The sequence below is a fragment of the Perca flavescens genome, chromosome 15 (genome assembly GCF_004354835.1).
Source record: "Perca flavescens isolate YP-PL-M2 chromosome 15, PFLA_1.0, whole genome shotgun sequence".
Classification (NCBI taxonomy): Eukaryota; Metazoa; Chordata; class Actinopteri; order Perciformes; family Percidae; genus Perca; species Perca flavescens.
This window is the reverse complement of record NC_041345.1, coordinates 32,670,667-32,685,445: the sequence shown is the minus strand read 5'-3', so window position 1 is coordinate 32,685,445 and position 14,779 is coordinate 32,670,667. Positions and strand designations below refer to the sequence as shown.

The 14,779-nt window shown below is 45.4% G+C and overlaps 1 protein-coding gene across 1 annotated transcript in view; it reads left to right on the top strand.

The window, feature by feature from the left end:
- Positions 1–486: 486 nt before the first annotated feature.
- Positions 487–14,779, top strand: part of LOC114570241 (mediator of RNA polymerase II transcription subunit 15-like) — a 29,027-nt gene continuing 14,734 nt past the window's right edge. The window contains 18 exon segments of the mRNA XM_028600487.1: positions 487–633; positions 635–651; positions 1,762–1,849; positions 1,930–1,981; positions 2,216–2,239; positions 2,468–2,629; positions 3,364–3,673; positions 5,935–5,953; positions 7,654–7,851; positions 8,438–8,605; positions 9,167–9,334; positions 10,845–10,948; positions 12,835–12,962; positions 13,169–13,303; positions 13,408–13,471; positions 13,584–13,649; positions 13,790–13,948; positions 14,732–14,779. The exon segment at positions 14,732–14,779 is cut by the window's right edge and continues 119 nt beyond it. Of these exon segments, the coding sequence (XP_028456288.1) occupies positions 583–633; positions 635–651; positions 1,762–1,849; positions 1,930–1,981; positions 2,216–2,239; positions 2,468–2,629; positions 3,364–3,673; positions 5,935–5,953; positions 7,654–7,851; positions 8,438–8,605; positions 9,167–9,334; positions 10,845–10,948; positions 12,835–12,962; positions 13,169–13,303; positions 13,408–13,471; positions 13,584–13,649; positions 13,790–13,948; positions 14,732–14,779 (1,961 nt within the window). The 5' untranslated portion in view covers positions 487–582.

The window sequence follows — 14,779 nt, the reverse complement described above, 5'->3', positions numbered from 1 at the left end:
TTTGTTGATCTTTTTCTACACTTTTCTCAACGTTTTTGTCACTTTTTTTCCAGTTTTTTAATGATGTTTTTGTCGCATTTTCCGATGCATTTTTCACTTTTTTTCTAATTTTTTTCAAGTTTTTGTCACCTTTGGCGATGTTTTTGATGTTTTATTTTTGTCACTTTTTCAGATTTTTTTTTCCTGCGTTTTTGTAGCTTTTTCCAACATTTGTCACTTTGTTCTTTTGTCATAGTTATGATATAGAAAGTTGTTGTAAACAGGTCAAATTTGACCCGAGGTTATATCTATATACACACACACACACACACACACACACACACACACACACACACACACACACACACACACACGCACACACACACACACACACACACACACACACACACACACACACACACACACACACACACACACACGTATGCAGTTCAGTGGTCAGCCAGCAGGCGGTGGTAAACTTTATTAACACCGGATTAAATCCTAAAAACACAGCAGCCTTTTTCTCTGAGCGGAAGGAGGAAGAGCAGAGGGAAAACATTAAACTCTTCAAGTAAAAATCCTCCATAAATACATATTTGTGTCATGGAGGTCCCCGGGCAGGACAGCGACTGGAGGAGCCCTCAGTTCCGACAAAAAAGTCGTCGCTCAGATGTGAGATATCTTGTTTCGGTGTTGTGTGTTTTTAACCTAATCACTGGTTCTGTTTCTGTTGCGTTAGCCCAATGAGCTAAGCTAACGTTAGCTCAGCAGGAAAGCACGTCACGTCAAACCCTGTTTAAAAAAGCGACAAATTAATTGTTACTTGTAAAAAAGCGAACTAAACGGCGATCCAAAAACATGGCAGTCAACATATTACGAAAGCTTTTGGCTCACTCTTTAATTCGGCGTACTTCAAATTGTTAAAACAATGCCAAATGGCGTTTTATTTTATATGTTATAATTAGCATCATTAACGTTAGCTGCTAGCGTTAAGCAAGTTAACTCTTTAACGGTACTCATTTCCCTTTAATTCGGCTCTGAGAAGAGATTAACATTAAACACACATCTGGTGTAGTTGGTTCACTGTCAAACTAACTCAATTATGTGTTATATATTTAAACATAAACGCATCATAGTATACACTATGTGTTTTTTTTCAAAAACTTTATTCATAAGAAATTACAATAACACACACACACACACACACACAATACAGTGTCCGAGAGCAGAAACGCATCACATTAAATATACACTGACTGGTGAATCAGGACCATAACGTATCAACGTAACGTATTCAAAACAAGACTATGCTATATATATATATATATATATATATATATATATATATATATAAATAAATATTATGTAAATATATAATATTTATGTGGGCATACTTAAAATGTTGTGCAATACTTTATATTTGTGTACAATATAAATTGTGTGTGGACTGTGTGTGTGTGTGCGCGTGCATGCATGTGTGTCTGTGTGTCAGAGAACAGCATCACATTAAATATACACTGACTGGTGAATAAGGATCATAACGCATGTATCCACATAACATTAAAAACAAGAATATGCTTACTGTATATATAGCTTAAATATTTTGTAAATAAATATGTGTGTGTGTGTGTGTGTCTCTGTCTCTCTCTCTTTCTGTGTGTGTGTTTGTGTGTTTTCATAGGTCCAGGTTGGTTTTCATGCCTGTACTGAAATCTCCATGTTCTGACTTATTATTTTAACATGTTCAAACTAAACTAAGTTAAGCGTGTGTTTTCTCTCCAGTGAAGAGGCGATGAGGAAGGCAGGAACCGCACACACCAAGTCCAGCCAAGACATGGAGAACCACGTTTACGTCAAGGCCAAATCCAGAGTGAGTAGCGTAGTCGATCTCTGGGGGACTTTGATCCCAGTCTTACCGTGTAGTAACGGATGTCCCTCTGCGTTTCCCAGGAGGAGTATTTATCTCTGGTGGCCAGGCTCATCATACACTTCAGGGACATCCGTAAGTATTTAACCTGAATGGAGATTTAGTTTTAATACTCTGGTCTGTAAGCCGACTCACACACCATGAGAGTCGGAGGCTGCGAAGGCTGTCTGACATCGCGGCAGACGCAACTGGTTGAGAATCAGCGTTACTTTTCCTCAAGAAAGCCTCTATTTTTTTTTCCGGTCTCTGTAAATAATGAGCTCTCTCAGCCCTACCAATCACTAATCTCTTGTTGTGTCTCGTTTACAGACAAGAAGGCACTCGGAGTTCAAGGTAAGTCCATTTTGTTTTTGTCTCTGTTTGGGTCACCATTCCGTTTTTTCTGTGCTGTGTTTCTGTCCTCCTCGGTCTCTTCCAGACTCATGGGGTCCATGGTTTCTGCTAGGGATGTCCCGATCAGCTGCTCTCCTCTCCGATCCGAGACCGCGATCGGGACATCCCTAGTTTCTGCCGTGCATGTCGGAGCTGCGTAATATGATCTGTTGTCTGCCCTTCTGCTAGATCCCATGAATGCCCTGACTAACCTGACGGGGGTTGGCGGGGGCCCGGGCGCCATTGGCATGGGGCCCCGCCCGACCGGGGCTCCAGTGGGTGGCATGGGGGCCATGGGGATGCAGATAGGCCAGCATGCCATGGCAGGGGTGGCTGGAAACCCACAAGCCAGTGAGTGTGTTTCCTCCGTGTGGTGTGTGTTCTCTGGCTGCATCACAGCTGGGCTTTCCTTCAGTCCCCTCAGCTTTGTGTGTGTGTGTGTGTGTGTGTGTGTGTGTGTGTGTGTGTGTGTGTGTGTGTGTGTGTGTGTGTGTGTGTGTGAGTGTGAGTGTGAGTGTGAGTAATCATGGAAGGCTTGTATCACGTGGACGTGCCGACAGTGGTGTTCATTACTTAGAATTGGAGAGACAGAACTGTATATTCTATAAATACTATTATCTTCATCACAAACTTTGAAACGTTAAATTCGACACTTCCCGCTTCTCGAAAGTCACCACGACGCTCACAGAATGGATCTCAGGTTGTTTATACACACTGAAAGGGAAGCGTGGAACTGACACAGACCGGACCCAAACATCGAGGGTGCTTTCACACCTCGGGTTGGTTTGCTCTGGTCCCAATAAGTTGAGGAGTTTGTAAACTTGGAGCGATTTCCCCTCGGGCTCAGTTTCGTTTTACACCTGGAAGTATCTCGTACAGACACAGTGCGCCGTGTGTGCGCTGCAGATGTAGCCGGTTAAAAGAGAGATTCCGGCTCTGCAAACGGTCCGCACATGTTACGAATGCAGTGTAGCTGAAGCGTAAGAATGGGTTAAGAATGCAATTGAATGCATAAAATGTACCTACATTGTACTGTATGTATGTGACTTTTAAGAATAGTGTTTGTGTCCTTGTTAACGCTGCAGTTGGGGGTCCAGGACAGATGCCGATGCAGCAGATGGTGCAGGCGCAGCAGCAGTCGCTCCAGTTCCAGCAGTTCCAGCAGCAGCAGCAGCAGCAGCAGAACGCTGCCATGCAGCAGCAGCAGAACGCTGCCATGCAGCAGCAGCAGAACGCCATGCAGCAACAGCAACAGCAGCAGCAGAACGCTGCCATGCAGCAGCAGTTGCTGAGGGTGCAGCAGATGCAGCAGCAGCAGCAGCAGCAGCAGCAGCAGCAGCACCACCAGAACCAGCAACTTCAGCAGCACCAGAACCAGCAGCAGCAGCAGCAGCAGCAGCAACAGGCCCAGAACCAGCAGCAGCAGAACCAGGTTGATATGCTATTCTCTTAAACGAGATCAACGCGCACACCAACACACAACTATAAACCTCACGCTACAGCAACAGCTCTTTGTGGTGCGTCCGCAAAACCATACAGTATCAGGCTTTACCTCCCGGAAGACTTTTTCCTGTTGGTACAGGGCTCCACACTAACTTTTTGCCTTGGTTGCACTGGTGCGCCTAACTTTTTTTATTTAGGTGCACCAGCACAAAATGTAGGTGCACCCAAATTTTTCCTCACGTCGCAGTTAACGCTGAATACACGGTATATAGCTCTGTATTTTTTTACAAAGTGGGCTTAATGTTCAGTTTTAAGTCAAAGCCACTTTTCAAAAGCTCTTTTATTAAAAAAATAAAATGCAAAGACAGGGTTTCCTTTTACCAGTATGAAAATATACAGCTGCAACACATGTAAATGAAAGTTATCTGAAATAAATAGCCTAGGATATATTAAAAAATATATATATATCTCTGAGAAAGCTCATTTACTTGTTTTCAACAACAATAACATACTGATTAAAAGAGGAGGATATATATATCCTCCTCTTTTTTTATATGTATGTATGTATGTATGTATATACTGTATGTATATACACACACACATATGAGAGAGAGTATAGATGCACCGATTACAATTTTCCAGGCCGATTCCGATTTTTTTATTGAGTTAGGCCAGCCGATTCCGATTTTATTTTGTCTAATCAGTTTACTGCACACAAATATTTATTTTCTATCTTTTCTTTAATAGAACATTTTAGATTTTGCATAGAACGTAGAAAATTTTTTGAATAGATAACGATCACTATAAAATAGAACTAATATAAATGACTGGTGTGGGAAATTCACACACATCTAAAGTGCAATGTTATGGAAGAACCATTTCCTTCTTTTCACATCCAATATCCAACTAAATATTTTTATATATATATATATATATCTCTCAGAAGCTCAGAGAAAGTCCTGTACACTGACCATTACGCAAGCAATCATTTATTTAGAAAAATACAACGTTTCGGTCTCAGACCTTCATCAGGTAAATTCACACATTCACGTCAACCATAGCATTAAATAGTTTGGTTGACTGACCAGGACCAATCCGGTCCGGCTCTTGAATGACGTCATTCATTCACAAAGTGGCACTCCCATCACGGACTGTGAACAGGAAAAAATGCCACTTAGTACAAACAATGGCTAATCAGACCAGTTATCCATCCATCCATCCATCTTCGTCCGCTTATCCGGTGTCGGGTCGCGGGGGGAGCAGTTCCAGCAGGGGACTCCAAACTTCCCTTTCCAGAGCAACATTAACCAGCTCCGACTGGGGGATCCCGAGGCGTTCCCAGGCCAGGTTGGAGATATAATCCCTCCACCTAGTCCTGGGTCTTCCCCGAGGCCTCCTCCCAGCTGGACGTGCCTGGAACACCTCCCTAGGGAGGTGCCCAGGGGGCATCCTTACCAGATGCCCGAACCACCTCAACTGGCTCCTTTTGACGCAAAGGAGCAGCGGCTCTACTCCGAGCTCCTCACGGATGACTAAGCTTCTCACCCTATCTCTAAGGGAGACGCCAGCCACCCTCCTGAGGAAACCCATTTCGGCCGCTTGTACCCTGGATCTCGTTCTTTCGGTCATGACCCAGCCTTCATGACCATAGGTGAGGGTAGGAATGAAAACTGACTGGTAGATCGAGAGCTTTGCCTTCTGGCTCAGCTCTCTTTTAAATCAACGGCAGTGCGATAGATTGAATGTAATACCGCACCCGCTGCTTGATTCTCTGACCAATCTCCCGCTCCATTGTCCCCTCACTGCAAACAAAAACCCCAAGGTACTTGAACTCCTTCACTTGGGGTAAGGACTCATTCCCTACCTGGAGAAGGCATTCCATCGGTTTCCTGCTGAGAACCATGGCCTCAGATTTAGAGGTGCTGATCCTCATCCCAACCGCTTCACACTCGGCTGCGAACCGATCCAGTGAGTGCTGAAGGTCGCAGGCCGATGATGCCATCAGGACCACATCATCTGCAAAGAGCAGCGATGAGATCCCCAACCCACCGAACTGCAACCAGTTATGTTATAGACTAATAATCAGTACATTGTCATTAGCCCAATATTTTTCTACACTTAATCAGAGAGGACACAGTCCATTCAAAAAGTGAATCATTGCATTGGTTATGTTACATTGTAGAGGAATACAGCGTCTTTTTTTTTTAACACAGCAGCCAGCGGGGCATCAGAGTCAGAGGGACCACAGCGTTCGCTAACGTTAGCTTCTTGTCTCATCTTGGGTCTGATAAACATTAATTTCATCAAAGTCAGGGTGCCCAACACTATTTTCCGATGAACTGCAGCTGTCATATTTCATGGGACCCGTTAGTGCGGTTTTCGTGTTCCAGTTTTTCAGCCTCAGAGGAGAGAGAGAGAGAGAGAGAGAGAGAGAGAGAGAGAGAGAGAGAGAGAGAGAGAGAGAGAGAGAGAGAGAGAGAGAGAGAGAGAGAGAGAGAGAGAGAGAGAGAGAGCGGCTGAGATCAGTAGCGTAAAACGGCTCTGCAGAGCCGTGTATAATTACAACTTTATGACATTTCATAAACCGCTGATTGAGTGGCAGTGCGCCGCTGCTACATTCATATAGCGGAAACCCCGCATGTGCACGTGTGGTGCTGATGTTGCGCGATGTTAATCATGCGGCGCCCGAGTGAACCGTCATAAAATCGGCATATGTCGGACTGACCGGCAGGTTGCCGGTCATGGCCAATCACGTGCAAATCGGCCAATTCCGGTCAAGTTCGACTCCGACCTGCGGCCCTTTCCTGGATGTCACCCCCCCCCCCTCTCTCTGTCTCCCCTTTCATGTCTTCAACTGTCCTATCAAAAAGGCTGAAATCTTTAAAAAAAAAAAAAAACTCAACAATAAACAGCTGTGTTAATAATACAGGTTTCCTCTCATACTCAACAATATACAGCTGTGTTAATAATACAGGTTTCCTCTCATACTCAACAATATACAGCTGTGTTAATAATACAGGTTTCCTCTCATACTCAACAATATACAGCTGTGTTAATAATACAGGTTTCCTCTCATACTCAACAATATACAGCTGTGTTAATAATACAGGTTTCCTCTCATACTTAACAATATACAGCTGTGTTAATAATACAGGTTTCCTCTCATACTCAACAATAAACAGCTGTGTTAATAATACAGGTTTCCTCTCATACTCAACAATATACAGCTGTGTTAATAATACAGGTTTCCTCTCATACTCAACAATATACAGCTGTGTTAATAATACAGGTTTCCTCTCATACTTAACAATATACAGCTGTGTTAATAATACAGGTTTCCTCTCATACTCAACAATAAACAGCTGTGTTAATAATACAGGTTTCCTCTCATACTTAACAATATACAGCTGTGTTAATAATACAGGTTTCCTCTCATACTCAACAATATACAGCTGTGTTAATAATACAGGTTTCCTCTCATACTCAACAATATACAGCTGTGTTAATAATACAGGTTTCCAGATTCCAGTTTTTTGAGATCCAAACACAGGCACGGCTTTCCAGAAGTAATGGGTCATGTAACGCAACATTAAACCATATCCATATAAACGACATCACTTTGTTCGTGGAGAGGCAGTGGATGCGAGGACGTTAGGTGCACCGGTGCGACCTAGGAAACCTCTTAGTTGCACCCTTGCTCATTTTGGTCGCACTCTAGAGCCCTGTGGTGCTAGTTTTCTCTGGCTAATGATGAAGACATTCAATGACCTAACACGTTACCTTCCCACACTGTTTGTTGGCTGCGTCTGCAGATGCATCAGACGAGGATTCAGCAGCAGCAGCAGCAGCAGCAGATGCTGCAGCTACAGCAGCAGCAGCAGCAGCAGCAGCATGCTCAGGCTCAGGCTCAGGCTCAAGCCCAGTCCATTCAGCACATGGTTCAGCAGCAGCAGGTTCAGGCCCAGGTTCAGCCCCAGCCGGGTCAGATGCCTCCCCACCCTCAGCAGCAGCAGCAGCAGCAGCCCGGCATGGTGCCCCAGTCTCTGGCGGGGCAGATGGCGTCCGCTCAGCATGTCCCCATCAACTCACTCAGTCAGCAGCAGCACCAGCTCAAGATCCAGGCCTTCCAGGTGAGGACACGTTTAGTCTGCTACCTTTCTGGTTTATAAAACAAATGTTTTCTTGTGCTACCTTTGCACCTCGCGTCGTCGCTACTGTAACGTTTCTGAGCCCCTTAAAACGGAAACATTTGGAAACGCTGCGTCCCCAGTTTGGGTGTGAAGGCCGTGGGGATGCTTTGTAGTCCGGACGGTCGGTCGGTGTTATCGGTTAGGTAGGCCTACATATCTGTCAGTAACAGTTCCACTTTTCTGTCGTCGCTCCATAATAAATCCCTGATCTTATTAGGGGTCCAATCCCGAGAGGGCTGGGATCCTTGCGTATGCAAGGCAACGAGTGATCCCGGTACCGGCTAACCCTTTAGTTGAGAACAGCCATCGTCCTTGGTTTCTTCTGAAGTTTGATTCGACAAGAACCAGATCGCTAAATCTGTTTTGGTCGCACTGCAGCTGAAAAATCCCACCGCTGGGTTCCAGTTGACACTTACCCCTCATCTGCTTGCATGCTTTGCTGTGTGTGTGTATGCCTCTGTGTGTGTGTGTGTCTGTGTCTTTGTGTGTGCGTGTGTCTGTGTGAAAGCAGGCCCGTGCTCTGCAGCAGCAGCAGCAGGCCCAGCAGGCCCAGCAGGCCCAGCAGGCCCAGCAGGCCCAGCAGGCCCAGCAGGCCCAGCAGGCCCAGCAGGCCCAGCAGGCCCAGCAAGCAGCGCAGCAAGCCGCAGCTCAGGCGCAGCTCAACGCGGCTGCCGCAGCCGGCGTTACTGGACAGGTGAGACGGCAGCCGCCTCCAGCTCCACGTGCAACAACTGTGACTCAAATCTCACCAGGCAAAGCAAACACCAGTGTGGTCATAAAGTAGCTCTTACATTCTCCATTCTAAGCCTAACTCTGATCTAACATCTCAGTCAACTCAAATATATTAAAAGAACTATGAAATTGATGCCGTTCATCCAGCTGTTGAAATCAGCCATGGTGAATCTTTTAGAGCAGTGTTTCCCAAGCTTTTTCATGTGAAGGAGCCCTAAAATGACACAAATTAGACCCCCATCTGATACCCTCCATTCATATTTGAATAGCTGATTAATTATGTTTAATGGCAATCAGCTGTGAAATTGGTTGCGGTCGGGTTTGGCTAGTTCGGGTCCAACACTTGTCTGTTTCTCACGAACCGGGTCCAGCCATCAAATATTAGACGGCCCTTGTTTTCAGCTAGTACATTTCTGGGTCTTTTTGGGGTTTCGGGCATGGGTTTTTGGACCTGTGAAGACCTTTTTTAGTTTTGGGATGTGTGCCTCCTCTCTGCTCACCTGTCCTGTCCTGTCCTCTGAAGTTGGTGCGTCCCGGGATGCCGATTCCTCCCCGGATGCCTCGAGCCCTGAATCCCTCCATCCCTCCTCCAAACGCTGCCGCGGCCGCCGCAGCAGCTGCCGCCGCAGCCGCCGCCGCCGCCGCTGCTGCCGCCGCCACCGGTGTGGGAGCACAGCAGATGAGCCAGCAGGTATTTCTCCTCCCTCAAGGCCGTGACACGCCGGGGTCGCCGATTCCACACCGTTATCGCTCAGCGGGGCCGATGCTCACATCGTTATCGTTCTGGTTAATTCCCCCTGGAAAACGGAGAGAGTGTCTCTGGCAAACACTGTTTGTCAAGGTTGAAAGGAGTCCTCATAAGTAAACAACACAACATGATTGGTTGATGTCTTTATTCGCGTCGCGTGAGCTCAGAAAAATACGTTGTGTAATATTTGCGATCTGTAGGTATACAGACCTTTAGTCTGACCTCTGACCCTCCCTGACATGTCCACGGTTTGCTTCTGTCTGCGTCACACAAAGAGTAACAATATGCCACAGTGGGATCTTTACACGTGTGTCCACATGGTGGCTCAGTGGTTCAGCACTTCCGCCTCACAGCAAGTACCCACCACAGAGTTTGATCCCCGGTCTGGGCAGGGCTTTTCTGTGTGGAGTTTGCAAAAAAAAAATAAAAATCTGAAGCGTGGGTGCACTATGAAATAGTGAAAGATGATCCAAAGTAAGATGCAAGTTGTGTGCCATTGCCCGATACAGGAGCACAGCCCACGGAATGATGCGTTCCGCCCCGATGATCACCAAATCCTGCACACCAGACCAGCAGGCCGCGGCGTTGTATGCAAAGAGGAAATGTTTGCGTTTTGAGTGACACACGAGCGAACGCGCCAAACCATTTTCAATTTATCTTCTCCACCTCTGCAACAAGAAGATTCTCTTTTTATGTCTGTGTCCTAATCTGTTGCATGTTCTCATACAAAAGGAGTTTTACACCCAACCTTATCACAGCTACATTTTCATCACTGTAGTCAGGCCCCTTCTGTGTTCCTGCCAGCAGGTGGGTGTAAATCAGGATTATTAAAGGGGCACTATACAGTTTTGGCAATTTCTTTGCTGTTTTCTTGCTTTTTGCTCGCTGGTTTCTCTGTAGAGCCCCCCTACAGCTTCAGAATAGATATTTGGCAGCTCCTGTGTTTAGTTGTCTAACTCCTCTCTCGGTCAGTCTACCGTTTCCTCTTTCTCTGTTCCTCCGACAATGCTTTCCTAGCTTCCTGCTTCTTTTTCGTCCGGCTCAGCAACAATAGTGTGAAAAACTCCTTCGCTACCTTGTTCTTATAGCTAGCCGGTTCCTGGATGTGCGCTGTGTTGTAAAGCAATTTACGGCAATTAGCGAGACGACCACCATTCAACCCGGGAAAAAAAAAGTCATTTAACCATTCTAAAGCTGTTCAGTTAAGGTAAATTAAGCTAAAAAGAAAACTGCATAGTTCCCCTTTTAACATGATTACTCGATGACTTTTGGAAATATTTTTGCATTTATTGAATAAAAAAAATCAACAGTGAAAACACCTTGAACTGAGACATTTCCCTTCAGACTTTTCCTGTTCAAACTTCATCAAAGTTCATTGTGCTGCTCCAGCAGCTGCATCTCTACTCCTGTGATTGGCTAATTCTTTTTCTCATCCAATCACTTTCCTCCACAGGCACAGCAGCATCAGATAATGTCATCGCCTTCACCTGTGCAGCCGATGCCCCCCCCTCCCCAGCCGTCGCCTCAACCCCCCACCTCACAGCCCAACTCAGTCAGGTACAACAAGGCCTTCAATTCCATTTCTATTCAATTTGATTTATAGTATCAAATCATAACAAGAGTTATCTCAGGACACTTTACAGATAGAGTAGGTCTAGACCAGGGCTCCAGACTGCGACCAAATGGTCGCAAAATGTGACCAAAATTTGATTGAGTGCAACTGAATTTTACATCCAGTCGCACATGTGCGACCAGCAAATTTGCCCCCGTTTTTTACACAAATGTCAAAACGTAGGTACCTGAGCGCGTAAGCGCAAGCTTATCTGTCCTCTCTGAAAATTGACAGAGAGCGGTGCTCCGACACAAACACACACACTCGCACACACACGCAGAGGTGCTTTCGGCACAAACTACGTTGGCTGTTTTTTTTTAAGTCACAGTGAGTGATGCCGATAAAGTGGTTTCAAGTATGGTTACAGTTTTTAAAAACTTCACACAGACAGCGTTTGCTGCGTTATGATATTAAAAACAGTCACGGTGCTGTTGACGTTACACTTCCTCTGAGACAAGCAGCAATCTCAACAGTGTGCAACTGTGCCCTGGGGTCTGACTGACAGGCTGAGGCTGTAAGGCAAGGCAACTTTATTTCTACAGCAGCTTTCAGCAACAAGGCAACTCAAAGAGCTTTACATGAAACATTAAAGAGCAATTAAAAAACGGTCATGATGAAAATAAAACGGGCTAAACAAGTTACAGTGAGTAAGAAATTAATAATTATTTAATTTAATAGGTTGTAGGGATGGTTTTGGGAGGAGAGAGGGAGGTGTTTTATTTTTATTTTGTTTAATTTCTTTAGAGTGTAAGATATTCTAATAGAATAACATAATGTTCTAAGTACATAGGATAAATAGGTTTGGAATTATTTTTACAACTGAAATAATTGTTTTGTAATTACAGAGGGAAAATACCGAAAACATTTACCATAATTTCAGGTATCTGTACCAGGTTAAGATGCGAAAGGTACCCAACCCTAAGGGTAGTAGCCTAAACAATAAAATTAAACATGTATGTTTAATTATAAGGTGAATTTGTTGTAGTTGTAGACCAGAGTTGGTATATATTTTAAATATTTTGTTTACTGTCATGACAGCAATGGTGCCTTCTGTGTTGCATCTTCAAAAGTGACACTGAATTTGAAACGGCGCATTTTAATTTCTGCATCTATTATCAAAGTATTTATTAGTAATACAGTGGAAATTAGTAGAAATGTGAATATTTGGTTAGCATGTTGATTTACGGTGTGTGCCCCTAAATGTTCTGGTTGCGCCCCTAAAATTTTCAGTAGGGGGCCACTGTACTCCTAGTGAAAAAAGTTAGTCTGGAGCCCTGTAGACCACTCCATAATTTACAAAGACCCAAAAATTCCAGTAATTCCCCCAAGAGCAAGCATTTGGTGCGACAGTGGCGAGGAAAAACTCCTTTTAGGGAGAAACCTGGGACAGACCCAGGCTCTTGGTAGGCGGTGTCTGACGGTCCCGGTTGGGGGTGTGATTAACAGTGGCGATAATAGTCACAATAAAAATACTGGAACTATGACTAGAAATAGTAGTTGTAGTAATTAATGGCGTAGCAGGGCACTGCAGGACGAGGGCGTACGTATTGGCCGATACGCAAGTTCAGGTATCGGAATCGGGAAGCAAAAAATGGTATCGGGCCATCTCTAGGGAAAACTGCTGGGTGAGAAAGCATAAGGACTCCGGGGAATAAGCTCCCCAGAGAAGAAAGAGGAGAGAGGAGCTCAGTGTGTCAAAGGAAGTCCCCCGGCAGTCTAAAACTATAACAGACTAACTAAGAGCTGGTCCAAGGCAGACCTGCGCCACCTCCATCGTGTGAAAGTGTGACTGTGGAAGCTGGTTTATAAAAAATGTACTTCCTGTCTCCAGCTCTGGTCCCACTCCGTCTCCGGGGGGTTTCCAGCCCAGCCCCTCCCCTCAGCCCTCACAGAGCCCCGCCACCGCCAGGACCCCCCAGAACTACGGGGTGCCGTCTCCTGGACCGCTCAATACTCCAGGTCAGTGCAAAGTACTAATACCACACTGTAGAAATACTCTGTGACAGTAAGTCTTTAAGTATAATCAGGAAAATGTAGTTAAAGTATGAAAACATTGTAGCATGTGGACGCGCCGACAGTTTTGTTGTCATTACTTAGAATTCCTCATGTGGGAGACGGAAACTACGCACTATAGCTTTAACTTGCCCCCCCCCCCCCGTCTCCAGGTAACCCCAGCTCAGTGATGAGTCCGGCAGGGGCCACGTCTCTGGAGGACCAGCAGTACATGGAGAAACTCAAACAGTTGTCTAAATACATTGAGCCTCTGCGCCGGATGATCAACAAGATCGACAAAAATGAAGGTCAGTGGTCAGGAGGAATCGCCCGATGTCCGTTGAGATTACTTGTTGCCCATTGTGACGATGGGATAATCATTTAAAATCAATGTTGTTGTTTCTGTTGACAGACAGAAAGAAAGATCTGAGTAAGATGAAGAGTCTGTTAAACATCCTGACTGATCCAAACACCAGGTAACCGCTGCTCTCGGAACCCTTCTACATAACACACTGTCATCAATCAATGGCTGAACCATGAGAGTGTCTGTCTGTCTGTCTGTCTGTCTGTCTGTCTGTCTGTCTGCAGGTGTCCTCTGAAGACGCTGCAGAAGTGTGAAATTGCTTTAGAGAAGCTGAAGAACGACATGGCCGTGGTGAGAACTTCTAATTATAAAAAAGAATAACTTAATTTGTTTGAATAAAGGTTTGAAGTTTGAATAAACAGTTTTGTGTGTGTGTGTGTGTGTGTGTGTGTGTGTGTGTGTGTGTGTGTGTGTGTGTGTGTGTGTGTGGTTCCAGCCGACCCCCCCCCCCAGTGCCCACCAAACAGCAGTACTTCTGTCAGTCGCTGCTGGACACCGTCATGGCCAACATCCGCTCGCCCGTCTTCAACCACTCTCTGCACCGGACCTTCGCCCCCGCCATGACCGCTATCCACGGGCCGCCCATCACGTACGTCTCAACATCTGCACAATGTCTGCTACGGGTGCATGCTATATCAACTTAATATCGTCAGCGCGATATACGTGGCACAATATTATATCGAAAGTGTTTAGTTTATTTTGCGCTGCGTCCCGTCCGTTGGCTGCGTGGCTTAATTAACGCTGTAATGATCACGTTTCATTGGCCAGTTACCGTGCCACGTGCACTACGTGACAAACCCTACGGAGCGTACCACGTGACGTGTGTGCATATTTCGACAGAGTGACAGTGTAAGTGAAGAAATAGATAGAGACAACAAAATGGAATGCGTTATACTATCCCCAAAAAAACCACCCGTAGCAGTTAATACGCCAGCGCTAGTGAAACGAGCCTCGCTAGTGAGTGCTTTTGCCAGTGGCACAAAGTACGACAAGAACCTGACGAGACGTACCGAAATCACCAGTGCTTTAACATATTATTTGGCCAAAAATATGATGCCCATCCACACAGTGGATTAAAAAAAAGCTTCAAGAAGCTTCTGAATGAACGAGACAAACTGTTCCAAATCCCATGCCGCACCAATTTCTCCCAGCTAGCTATCCCGCAGCTTTATAAAAGGCGTTGCAGGCACTACAGAGCCGTACGTAAGTCTCACTATATTGTTATGAATGTATGAATATTATTACGATGAGGCCACACAACGTCGGAACAGTCATATAAAGAAAAATCAGCTTTTAAATAAATGATTCTGCGTGTGTGTGTGTGTGTGTGTGTGAGGTTAAAGTCCTGATGTTGTGTTCCCGTGGCCTCTAGCGGTCCCAACATCTCCGGGAGGAAGAGGAAGCATGAGGAGGACGAGCG